The following is a 12,606-nucleotide window of genomic DNA, read 5'->3' as shown; positions in this document are numbered from 1 at the left end:
ATTATTTACTATTGACATTCATCTTAGTAAGGGTGTTTCTTCCTCCCAATGGGCAGTTTGATTCCTCAGAAATCACTGGTAATGAATGAAAAGTAAAGAGTTTTTGTGTGCTTTACTTCTTCAATTAACAGGAGTAACAAAAAACACTTGTTGTACAAGAAAACAACACTAAATTGTAGCCTCTGATAAAATCTATACATCCTAAGCAACCAAAATAGGGGGTTAGAATAATAAAGTTGGCATTTCAGGCAACCCCTGGGGTTTGTTTTAAAGATTGCTCTTTTAACAGAGCATTCTGAATGAGGTTCGCTTTTTCCATAGCATGTGTATCGTTCTCACCAGCTCTCTTCTTTAGTGTATATTTTATGCACCTACATGTAAAGTACACACTTATTTAGTTACACAATCTCCTGTCATGCCCCTGAAAATACTATTTAGCAAAGGCCAGCTTTGTTTAACCCAGCATGCAAATGCACATGGCTATTACATTTCTCCCTGGCCGTAGGGCTTTTATGTTAGAAGGTTTGTTTGGAGCAATAAAAACACTTCAGCCTTGACTTTGAGATTCACTCATCAGGGAGAATGAAACCACTCTCCAGACTTTCCAGAAGCACTGTAAGCAAAGAAATATTTGGTTTTACATTCTAATTTCATTTTGTTGCTACTTGATAAAAAAGTCACAGGACAAGATAAAATTCATAAAAATTATATAATTTCAAGTTCTTTTCAAACCAATCTTTGCCATTATTGACTTAAGCCCTCGTCTTGAATCCACAGCTGCATATTAACAATTCCTCTTTGAGGGGAGATAGCAATTGAACAAAATAAGAAACTTATAAATTTGCTCCAATCTGAAAAAATAGTTTGGCATTTTAATTCAACCATATGGCAGAATTAATATTCCCACTATAAAATATGGTAAATGTATCATATATTTATTTGATAAGAAAATTTGTGCAGGTCATTTTACACAAATTTTAGTAACAAAGAAATGTGGCAAGTATAATATATATGACTTAATTTCTAAAAGAAATAAAACAAGTAGCATATGAAATTTTTACAACTTTGAATTTCAGGTTTTGATGTTAATTAAAAAATTTTTGGTGTTGATTTCTAACATAACATTTGCAGTATTTAAAATTTTTTTAACGTTTATTTGAGAGAGAGAGAGAGAGAGAGCAAGTGGGGAAGGGGCAGAATGAGAGGGAGACCCAGAATCCGAAGCAGGTTCCAGGCTCTGAGCTGTCAGCATGGAGCCTGATGTGGGGCTTGAACCCATGAACAGTGAGATCATGACCTCAGCCAAAGTCAGACACAACCGAACGAGCCACCCAGGTGCCCCACTTTTACAGTATTTTAAAATAAAACAATAGTTTTATTTAATATACATGCCTAACAAAATAGTCCAATATGAATCAGATTAAATTAGACAAGAAAAGATACTGTCAACCTCCCTAGAGATTTCAAAATACAACTTAAGCTCTTTTGAATTTAACAAGAGGAAAGGTAACTTGATTTCTCCTTCATGAAACAGGTCAGTGTAGGTTGATGAAGCAACATGTACCCCAAAGTGAACATTTGAGAGATTTAGAATAATAATGAGGACATATTCAGTACTTTTATGTCCAGAGATAAATTCCATCTCATTTAATATACTTTTTTAAATTGGGATTTACCAGTAGAGAAAAAAAAAGAACCTTGTAAATTCCTAACTCTATTCTTCATGGTCATAAAAAGTTGACTTGATCTGTGGATGCAGATTTAAGGCATTATTAATACTTCATTTGTAAAGGATTTGTTTAACCTTGTTTTCAAATCATCAGTCATTCATTAACACTTTTGAAAATTAAAATGTTTTGCTGAATGACGATTACTTCTTCTGTTGGTATTTAATGCATTTTTTTTCTTTTCTCCCCAGCATACAAACATTTTCTGACTCCATCTTACTATATCAGGTTTTTATTTCTTTTCACACTTTGGCATATTTTGGTTTCCTTAAATCCTTTAGCTCTTTAGCTGTGTCACTGTTTGTTTTCCCTTATCAAACATGTCCTAGAAAACATCCAAGAAACAACTTACTCACCTAGATTTTTAACTCTTTTCATGCCCATTTTAATATTAAATAAGTACATGAAAGGAATGGTTTCCATTGTAACGATCTGTCGGCTGTCTTACCCTCGTTTCCTCTTCTAGGTTGTTGTGAATGCTCTTGTTGGAGCAATTCCCTCTATCATGAATGTGCTCTTGGTTTGTCTCATCTTCTGGCTGATCTTTAGCATTATGGGTGTGAATTTGTTTGCTGGCAAGTTCTACCACTGTGTTAACACGACAACGGGTAACATGTTTGAAGTTAGTGAAGTCAACAATCTGAGCGACTGTCAGGCTCTTGGCAAGCAAGCTCGATGGAAAAACGTCAAAGTAAACTTCGATAACGTTGGCGCTGGCTATCTTGCGTTGCTTCAAGTGGTAAGTTGCCACTGTATGAGTTCTGAAAACATTTTCAAAATGTTTCACAAAAGATCATTTCTCTGATGGTCTTTGATTGAATAATTAATATCTGACAGTATAAAAGTAGTTGATGATAACACCTATATTATCAACTGAACTTGATTTTAAGATGTTTTGCAGTTAACTTATTATGTATTTACAGCAGTGTTCTGCTTTTAGTATGTTTTAATATGGCCTTGTATTTGTTTCCTAGGTTTTTTCTTTTTTTTTCTTTTTAATTTTTTTAATGTTTATTTATTGAGAGAGAGAGGGGAAAGGGGCAGTGAGAGGGAGACAGAGGAACTGAAGCAGGCTCCACGCTGTGAGCGTAGAGCCTGATGTGGGGCTCGAACTCATGAACCATGAGATCATGACTTGAACCAAAATCAAGAGTTGGTCACTTAACCGACTGAGCCACCCAGGCACACTGCTAGGTTTTCTCTTATTATATATTGAGGACTATTGCACTATACTGTTTTTAGTTTTCTTTAGCAGTCATTGCCAAAGGAGCAATTTTATATGTTAAAATAACAATGTATAGTTTATTGATGAATTAAATATATTTTAGTGCTAAATTAAATTATTAGCCAGGAAATTTATTGTACCAACATCTAAGGAGGATGGTTCTAGTATTTGTGGGAATACAAATCTTATGGGTAGATTTCAAAATGTACAATGTTTAATAATTTTGACTCAGTTGACCACATATTAACTAATCAGTTATTTGCTAATGAAAACCATTGAGTTGTGTTTAAACTCCCCACAGGTTTGAATCGCAGAGCTTATGTTTTTGTATAAAAAGGACTTGAGACTAAGATGGCAATTTTATGAATCAAGCCTCCAGATAAATTTTAGTGTAGAAAAAAAAAATACAGTATCTTCCAAGAGAAACAAAGAAAATGAGTTCCAGACTCTAAATAAAATCATATTCTATTTCAATTTAATTTCTTCATTCAATTCATTTCAATCTATTTTTTTTAATTTTTTAAATGTTTATTTATTTTTGAGACAGACAGAGAGAGAGAGAGAGAGACAGAGAGAGGAGGCGGGGGAGGGGCAGGGAGAAAGGGAGACACAGAATCCAAAGCAGGCTCCAGGCTCTGAGCTGTCAGCAGAGGCTAATGCAGCACTTGAACCCACGAGCTGTGAGATCATGACCTGAGCTGAAGTTAGACACTTAACCTACTGAGCTACCCAGTCGCTCCTTTAAAAAAATTGTTTTTTCACATTTCAACCTCTTTGTAGAAAATTTTACAATATTATACAAAAAGTTACTCATAGTAACACTATCAGATTTTCATATAGTGAAACGCCATATTCTTAGATTAAGTTTTTAATGCAGAATTCAAACATGTATTGTTCACAGGCCACATTTAAAGGCTGGATGGATATTATGTACGCAGCCGTTGACTCAAGAGATGTAAGTATCACTCATACTATTTGTACATACTAGATTCTTCTATAGTGAACATTTGCAATAATTTAAGTGAATGACCCAGAATTTTACACTAGATGCAATAAGAACATTTATAATTTCATACAGAAATGATCCTCGTAAGCTAAAGTACTTAAATGAAGATGATATTTTCGTTAATATATGTCTGGTAAATATATCTAATATACATAGATCAGAAGACATCAGACTGATCCATAAATAAGGTTCAAGATTAGAAATGTTGCTCATGGGAAAGTAACTTGTCTCTCCCTCTCCCTGGAGAGTATGATATTTTTTTTTTAATTTTTTTTTTCAACGTTTATTTATTTTTGGGACAGAGAGAGACAGAGCATGAACGGGGGAGGGGCAGAGAGAGAGGGAGACACAGAATCGGAAACAGGCTCCAGGCTCTGAGCCATCAGCCCAGAGCCCGACGCGGGGCTCGAACTCACGGACCGCGAGATCGTGACCTGGCTGAAGTCGGACGCTTAACCGACTGCGCCACCCAGGCGCCCCTCCCTGGAGAGTATGATAAAGCAGAGTTTGTAAAGCAGCTTCCAAAAATATCACAAAAAAAAGCAAGGAAATTTCAGGGAAACTCAATTTTGAAAATAGGAATTAAAAAATTTCTCAGAACGCATCTGTTTATACTGCATTTTCCTTTTAGAAGTTGATGTTCTATTATTAAAGCCATATCTTAAAGAACCAACATCTCCAAACCCAAATTTAAAGTACTGCAAAAAAAATGATATGACTAATAATAGGTTCAAATGTTTCTTGTTTTATCAGTTATTTATTCTAAAAATGTGTATAGGTAAGCCACAATGGAAAGAGAGATTCAGGAACAATCATAAAAATTACAAACTTTCATTATCCTAGATCATACTAGTTTGTAAAAAGAACTTTTTTTTGCAGAAGAGTATCTAGCACAAGGCGAAAATAGCTTTATATTAAGTAACAACACTCACCAAACTGTTAATAATTTAAAGTATTTATTACATTTTTAAATATTATTTAATATTTTCAATACTATTTAGGTAAAACTTCAGCCTGTATATGAAGAAAATCTATATATGTATTTATACTTCGTCATCTTTATCATCTTTGGGTCATTCTTCACTCTGAATCTATTCATTGGTGTAATCATAGATAACTTCAACCAACAGAAAAAGAAGATAAGTATTCCTCAGCTCTCAACTTTCTCCACTCTGAGGTTCTGTTTGTTGTACATCCAAATCATCAGGATACTCGTGGTCAGGACAGACTTACATCAGTTTTCTATTCTTCTCAGTTCACTTTACAGTCAGTGCAGCTGCAGGGTTTCCAGCCTCTAGTTGGTGACTGCTCTCCAGGTTCATCCTCTGCAGAGTTGCTGTAGTGTCTTTGTGACAATAAATGTGACCACTGCTTCAGAACATCCAGGGGACCTCCTCTAAAGCTTTACCCTTACTTACAGATCTTTCAGGAATTATTTCCACCCAGTTTTCCAGCTTTATTTTCTCCCACAACACCACATTTCTACATTTCTGGATCTACTTCCCTACTCCTCAGTCAACACCTACCATCACTACTATCACATGCTACACACATAGCTACATGGATATTCTGCCCTTTCTGAACAAGCCATGCTCTTGTACACGACTTGTACACGACTTTACATAGGGTATTTTCTTTTCCTGGAACGCTCTGCCTAGTACAACTCTAGTCATCCTTTAAGGCCTAGCTTAATGGCACCTTCATATATAAAGCCTGTTTCTGAGTCTTAAGAGTTTATTTTGATTTCTGTAATACTTTTTTTTTCATACCCTTATGCATTTTCCACCCATTTTCATTTCCCTACTGCTCCTTATGGCAACAAGACATTGTGTCTCATATATCTATGTAATTCTGATACCAGGTACATTTTCTAGCATACAGAAATGACTTCTAATTATTGAACAAATGAAAACTGTCAACAGTGAAACAGACTAAGAAAACATTTTTTCCTTTCATGGAAATTTATTTGAGATCCCTGAGCTTCCTTCTAAACATAATATAATCATATTAGGATCCTGTACTAATCAGAGATTTACATTATTAGAGGTTTTATATAATAATAAAGTACTCAGAATTTCATTTAAATGAGGAAAGCATATACATATATATATACACCTACACACACACATATATATACATGTATGTGTATATATATGTGTGTGTGTAGGTGTATACATATATACGTATATATATATATACACACATATATATACATGTATATATATATATATATATATAATTTCCATTTAAAACCTGAGAAAAGACTAAAAGATAGAGTCAGAAATATTTTTATACAAGTGCTGTTATAACACATGTTGGGATTGTAACCAGTTTTATACTTATCTTTACTTTGGAGGTCAAGATATCTTTATGACAGAGGAACAGAAAAAGTATTACAACGCAATGAAGAAACTTGGATCCAAGAAACCACAGAAGCCCATACCTCGGCCAGCAGTAAGAACTACTCATCTTCTTTAATATTCTAAAGCCTTATTTCCATATGATGAAATTGGCAGTGCTCGGGATGAGAACATATTGGGTGATAATCACTAATATGTAATATGCCCTAATTGTAAAGTTCATTGTTTAATACAGTTCACAATCACTACACTTAATAAAAGTTACTAAGTTCTTAAAAAGGAGATAATGTTCTTACAGTTTGTCAATTGAAAACATCCAACTTGGAGGTCCTAATAACTGCTTCCAAAGCAGCCTTCATACTCCTGCTGCCACCCGCTGCTGTCAGGAATGCACCCAATTTTCTTATATGGCACTTTTTGCCATTTAAATATGAAGTCTGGAGGGGTGCCTGGGTGGCTCATTTGGTTAAGCATCCGACTTCAGCTCAGGTCATGATCTCCCTAGTGAGTTCAGCCCTGTGTCAGGCTCTGTGCTGGCATCTCAGAGCCTGGAGCCTGCTTCGGATCCTGTATCTCCATCTCTCTCTGCCCCTCCCCCCCTCTCAAAAATAAATAAAAACATTAAAAAATTTACAAAAAAAATATGGAGTCTGGAAAACTGCATCCTGCCCTATCACTTCCCTCTGTGTTATTTGTTCTCTCCATTTGTAGGACTAGAAAATATTCTTAACCTTTTTAGAAAGGAAAAGTGTGTCATCAAAATAGTTTGTTTCACCGTATACACAAAGATGAAAAAGACTTATTTAGAATGCATATTCTGTAGAGCTTCATAATAATAATAGTGATGGATTATGTTCAAGAGCTGTACTCGAACTTATCTATCTTCTTAGATGGGTAAGGAATAAGGAAACTGAGGCCCCCCAAAAGGTAAAATATTGTACCTAAAGTCATAAGCTTATCATTGCCAGAACTGGGACTTGACAAGGCCTCGTGAATACTATAAATGACTTCACATTACCATATTTTTAAGAGTTTTGGAGTTGAGGTTGGGGACAGTCAAGGGGAGATGTAGGGCAGGATACACAGAAGGGCATAAACCTGCTTTACTGAATATTTTGTTTAAATATTATATTTAAGAAAAGGAAACTTGGTCAACTCATGAAATTGATTTTCAGTAACCTGTGAAATTTTGTATTTTTAGTCTAAATTATTAAAAATTTATTTCCCTAATAGAACTATATTTAATGGCCATATAAGTAATCTTTAAAAGTGTGTGACTCCTGAGATGATTGTTAATAATAAGACAAAAAACAAATCATACATTTTTGTTGAAGCATGAAGAGATGAAGAAAGTGATAGTGAACACACAGACACACATAGTTAGAAGAGGTATAATTAAATAGAAAATTAATATTTTTAAGAAGGGAGAGATGGAAATCAGATATAAACCAAAATTCCTGAAGTACTGATAAATGAATTAGGGTATTCATCCATCTAAAAGTCTGTCTGTATCAGCTCACTTTTTAAATCTTCATTATTAGTTGTCACGATTTTTTTGTAAAAACTATCATAGTTATTTGAAATCAAGCAAAGCCCATACATATTAACAGCCAATTGTCACCAATTTATGTTTTACTGAGTTTTGTTTTTCCATGGAACTTAAATAAACCAAATATGTTTTTTCTTATCATATGACTTTTTTCATTTCCTTCTTGTATTTTAATGTGAAGAGAAATGTAGCATGAAAAATTATTTGGAGTAATGTGAAAAGGGTGTAGATCTCATGGCCATATATGGAAGGACTTCACCTGGAATTTTAATGGATCATTATTTATGAAATATGCATATTAACCCTCTCTCTTCTTCTCTCTTTCTAGAACAAATTCCAAGGAATGGTCTTTGATTTTGTAACCAGGCAAGTCTTTGATATCAGCATCATGATCCTCATCTGCCTCAACATGGTCACCATGATGGTGGAAACTGACGACCAGAGCAAATATATGACTCTAGTTTTGTCCCGGATCAACCTTGTGTTTATTATCCTGTTCACTGGAGAATTTGTGCTGAAGCTCGTCTCTCTCAGATACTACTACTTCACCATAGGCTGGAACATTTTTGATTTTGTGGTAGTGATTCTCTCCATTGTAGGTAAGAGTGGTTTAGTTACAGAGGGGTACAGTTGTAGGTAAAGTTCCCTAAGGTCTGACAGCTGTGTAACATGGAAATTAGATCTGAGAATGATAATGTGTATAATCTAAAGTTTACCACTGCTGTTCATTTTCCTCTAACTGAGGAATGTTGGTATTCAAGAGTAAAAAAAACAATATACTTGGAGACTTCAGAAATAACCTTTGTTTGTAATTAGCACATTTCATGTGTGGGATAACTCTTCATAGTAACTGAGTATATATAACCTTAAATTGCCATGACACTGTCTGAGATTATTTAATTTGTTGGATTTTCCAAAAATCTATATTGGCTTATGACATTATAGAATGATTGAATAAAATTCTGTAATCTTTTTTTTTTTTTCAACGTTTATTTATTTTTGGGACAGAGAGAGACAGAGCATGAACGGGGGAGGGGCAGAGAGAGAGGGAGACACAGAATCGGAAACAGGCTCCAGGCTCTGAGCCATCAGCCCAGAGCCTGACGCGGGGCTCGAACTCACGGACCGCGAGATCGTGACCTGGCTGAAGTCGGACGCTTAACCGACTGCGCCACCCAGGCGCCCCAAAAATTCTGTAATCTTTAATTGCTAACATTAGGGAGTGGGCCCAAATATTTAGTAGAAGTTTATACACAATCTTACTGTTTTCCCACCCCTTGCAAAGATAAAGCATTCATATAAGCATAAGATATTCACTGTTTAGCTCATTTGTATATTTTCCACAGGTATGTTTCTGGCCGAGCTGATAGAAAAATACTTCGTGTCCCCTACCCTGTTCCGAGTGATCCGTCTCGCCAGGATTGGTCGAATCTTGCGTCTGATCAAAGGGGCGAAGGGGATCCGCACGCTGCTCTTTGCTCTGATGATGTCCCTTCCCGCCTTGTTTAACATCGGCCTCCTGCTCTTCCTGGTCATGTTCATCTATGCCATCTTTGGAATGTCCAATTTTGCCTATGTTAAAAAGGAAGCTGGAATTGATGACATGTTCAACTTTGAGACCTTTGGCAACAGCATGATCTGCCTGTTCCAAATTACCACCTCTGCTGGCTGGGATGGATTGCTAGCACCTATTCTTAATAGTGCACCACCTGACTGTGATCCTGACACAATTCATCCTGGAAGCTCTGTTAAGGGAGACTGCGGGAACCCATCTGTGGGGATTTTCTTTTTTGTCAGTTACATCATCATATCGTTTCTAGTTGTGGTGAACATGTACATCGCTGTCATCCTGGAGAACTTCAGTGTCGCTACTGAGGAAAGTGCAGAGCCCCTGAGTGAGGATGACTTTGAGATGTTCTATGAGGTTTGGGAGAAGTTCGATCCTGATGCCACCCAGTTTATAGAGTTCTCCAAGCTCTCTGATTTTGCAGCTGCCCTAGATCCTCCTCTCCTCATAGCAAAACCAAACAAAGTCCAGCTCATTGCCATGGACCTGCCCATGGTCAGTGGCGACCGGATCCATTGTCTTGACATCTTATTTGCCTTCACAAAGCGTGTTTTGGGCGAGAGTGGAGAGATGGATGCCCTTCGAATACAGATGGAGGACCGGTTCATGGCATCGAACCCCTCCAAAGTCTCCTATGAACCCATCACAACCACTCTGAAACGCAAGCAAGAGGAGGTGTCTGCTGCTATCATTCAGCGTAACTTCAGATGTTATCTTTTAAGGCAAAGGTTAAAAAAAGTATCAAGTGAATATAACAAAGAGGCAATTAAAGGAAGGATTGACCTACCTATAAAAGAAGACATGATTATTGACAAATTAAATGGAAACTCCACCCCCGAAAAAACAGATGGAAGCTCCTCTACCACATCTCCTCCTTCCTATGACAGCGTAACAAAGCCAGACAAAGAAAAGTTTGAGAAAGACAAACCAGAAAAAGAAAGCAAAGGGAAAGAGGTCAGGGAAACTCAAAAGTAAAAAAGAAACAAAGAAGTATCCTTGTGATCAATTGTTTACAGCCTACGATGGTAAAGTCTAAGTGTCAACTGGACTCCCAGAGGAGGTCTATGCCAAACTGACTGTTTTAACAAATACTCATGGTCAGTGCCTATAACAAGACAGTGACCTCACCATCACTACAACTCTGTGAGTCAGGGTATCAACAAGATTGACAAGAGGTTGCTGTTTTCCTTACCAGCTGACACTGCTGAAGAGAAACTCAATGGCTACCTAGACTGTAGGGATAATTGTGCAAAGTGATCATTGTAACTACACCAAACACCTTTAGTACAGTACTTGCATCCACTCTATTTTTAACTTCCATATCTGCCATATTTTTACAAAATTTGTTCTGGTGGATTTCCTTGCTCCCTAATTCATAGTTTATTCATAATACTATGTCACTATTTTTGTAAATGCAGTTTAAGTTGAGAAAAAAGTATATAAGAGCCCTGTGTTCCTCCTCCATAAGTCTCTTAAACAATGAGCAAAAGTGTTTTGAGAGATAAAATTCTTGCTTAAAACCAGAAAAAAAATATTCTAATGTCAATAAGTTCAGGTACTTCCATTTTCTAGAAGACTTTAATTTTGAAAGTATTTTGGTCTGTTACATTTATTTACATCTGAACAGTTATGTGCCTGTAAAGTCTCCTCTAATTTTTAAAGGATTATTTTTATGCAACAATTGTTTCAGCAAGTGCAAATTTTATTCTAAGTTCCAGAGCTCTATATTTAATTTGGTTAAATGCGTTCCAAAAACAAAACAACAAAAATCTAGAAAAGTGTACCTAAAGTGTCACTTTAGAATAGTTGTCCCACTTTCTGCTGCAGTATTGCTTTGCCATCTTCTACTCTCAGCAAAGCTGATATTTTATGTCAATTCAACACCCCCTGTTATGTAAATAGTTATTTTATCCTGTGGTGCATGTTTGGGTAGAAATATATATGTATATGTATATATAATGTATATATATACATATAGATACACATATCCAGATCAACAACTTCTGTTAAGTCAAATATGTACCACAGTGTATATGTCTTTTGCAATCTTCCAACAGGGATGTATCCTGTACCATTCATTAAACATAAATAGTTTGAAGACTATCACTAATGCATGTTAATATTGCCTATGCTGCTCTATTCTACCCAATTCATTCTTCACAAGCCTTGGTTAGCAGTCACATGTTGGTAGAGTGAATTCAAACAGCTCTATCTAGTATGTCAAGCAGAATAGCTTGCAGTTATTTAAAAGTACCTTTACTTTTGCATTTTTAATTCAACTTGAGTGTCATATGGTGTCTCTCTATATTTCAAGGAAACACACTGCGTACTGCCTATTGTCAAAACCTTGTGAACTTTTGCTAAAAATATGTCTAAAACTTGTTTAAATATAAATAATGTAAAAATATGATCAATTTTATTTGTTGCATTTTGTACATAAGAAAATTATTTTCAGGTTGATGACATGGCGATTTATTTTACTTTATGCTTTTGCTTTTTATTTTTAATCACAACTCCAAACTTTTGAATCCATAAGACTTTTCAATGGATAATTTCCTAAAATAAAAGTTAGACAATGGGTTTTGTGGATTTCTATGTTATAATATATTTTCTACCATTCCAATAGGAGAGACATTGTCAAAAATTCAAACATGGATCATTTTTTACCAACTATGGTTGCCTCAATATTACCCGTTATTCATGGAAGTTTTTTTTTTTTACTCAAACTTTTGTAGTATTTGCTTATGCAGACTAGTCTTATTTTTTTAATTCTTGCTACACTATAGATATTAGAGAAATAACACAGGCTCTGTCCTTTTTAGCCATGAACAAAGTGGCAAAGTTGTGCAATTACCTAATATGATATAAATTTTTGTTTTTTGCACAAACCAAAAGTTTAATGTTAACCTTTTACAAAACTATTTACTTGTAGTGTACTGATGAACTGCATGCAGGGAATTGCTATTACTAAAAAGAATGGTGAGCTACATTATTATTGAGCCAAAAGAATAAATATTTCATTTTTTATATTTAATATCTTGGCCTCTGTTTTTTTTTTATTGATGGAAGTTTAAAATATATATAATTAATGAAACCTGTACTTGATCTGACATTTGTATACATAAAAGTTCACATGGATTTTACAACAACCTAATGTATAGTCTACCAAACA

At 35.3% G+C, this 12,606-nt stretch overlaps 1 protein-coding gene across 1 annotated transcript in view; it reads left to right on the top strand.

Moving 5' to 3' along the window:
* The window catches only part of SCN3A (sodium voltage-gated channel alpha subunit 3), a 114,648-nt gene extending 102,804 nt beyond the window's left edge, over nucleotides 1-11,844 (top strand). The window contains exons 23-28 of the mRNA XM_030327027.1: nucleotides 2,194-2,466; nucleotides 3,854-3,907; nucleotides 4,960-5,097; nucleotides 6,308-6,412; nucleotides 8,196-8,466; nucleotides 9,214-11,844. Of these exons, the coding sequence (XP_030182887.1) occupies nucleotides 2,194-2,466; nucleotides 3,854-3,907; nucleotides 4,960-5,097; nucleotides 6,308-6,412; nucleotides 8,196-8,466; nucleotides 9,214-10,409 (2,037 nt within the window). The 3' untranslated portion in view covers nucleotides 10,410-11,844. The remainder of the gene's footprint in view (nucleotides 1-2,193; nucleotides 2,467-3,853; nucleotides 3,908-4,959; nucleotides 5,098-6,307; nucleotides 6,413-8,195; nucleotides 8,467-9,213) is intronic.
* Nucleotides 11,845-12,606: the final 762 nt, after the last annotated feature.

The sequence above is a fragment of the Lynx canadensis genome, chromosome C1 (genome assembly GCF_007474595.2).
Source record: "Lynx canadensis isolate LIC74 chromosome C1, mLynCan4.pri.v2, whole genome shotgun sequence".
Taxonomy (NCBI): domain Eukaryota; kingdom Metazoa; phylum Chordata; class Mammalia; order Carnivora; family Felidae; genus Lynx; species Lynx canadensis.
The sequence above is the reverse complement of the archived record's forward strand: the minus strand, read 5'-3'. Positions and strand labels throughout refer to the sequence as shown.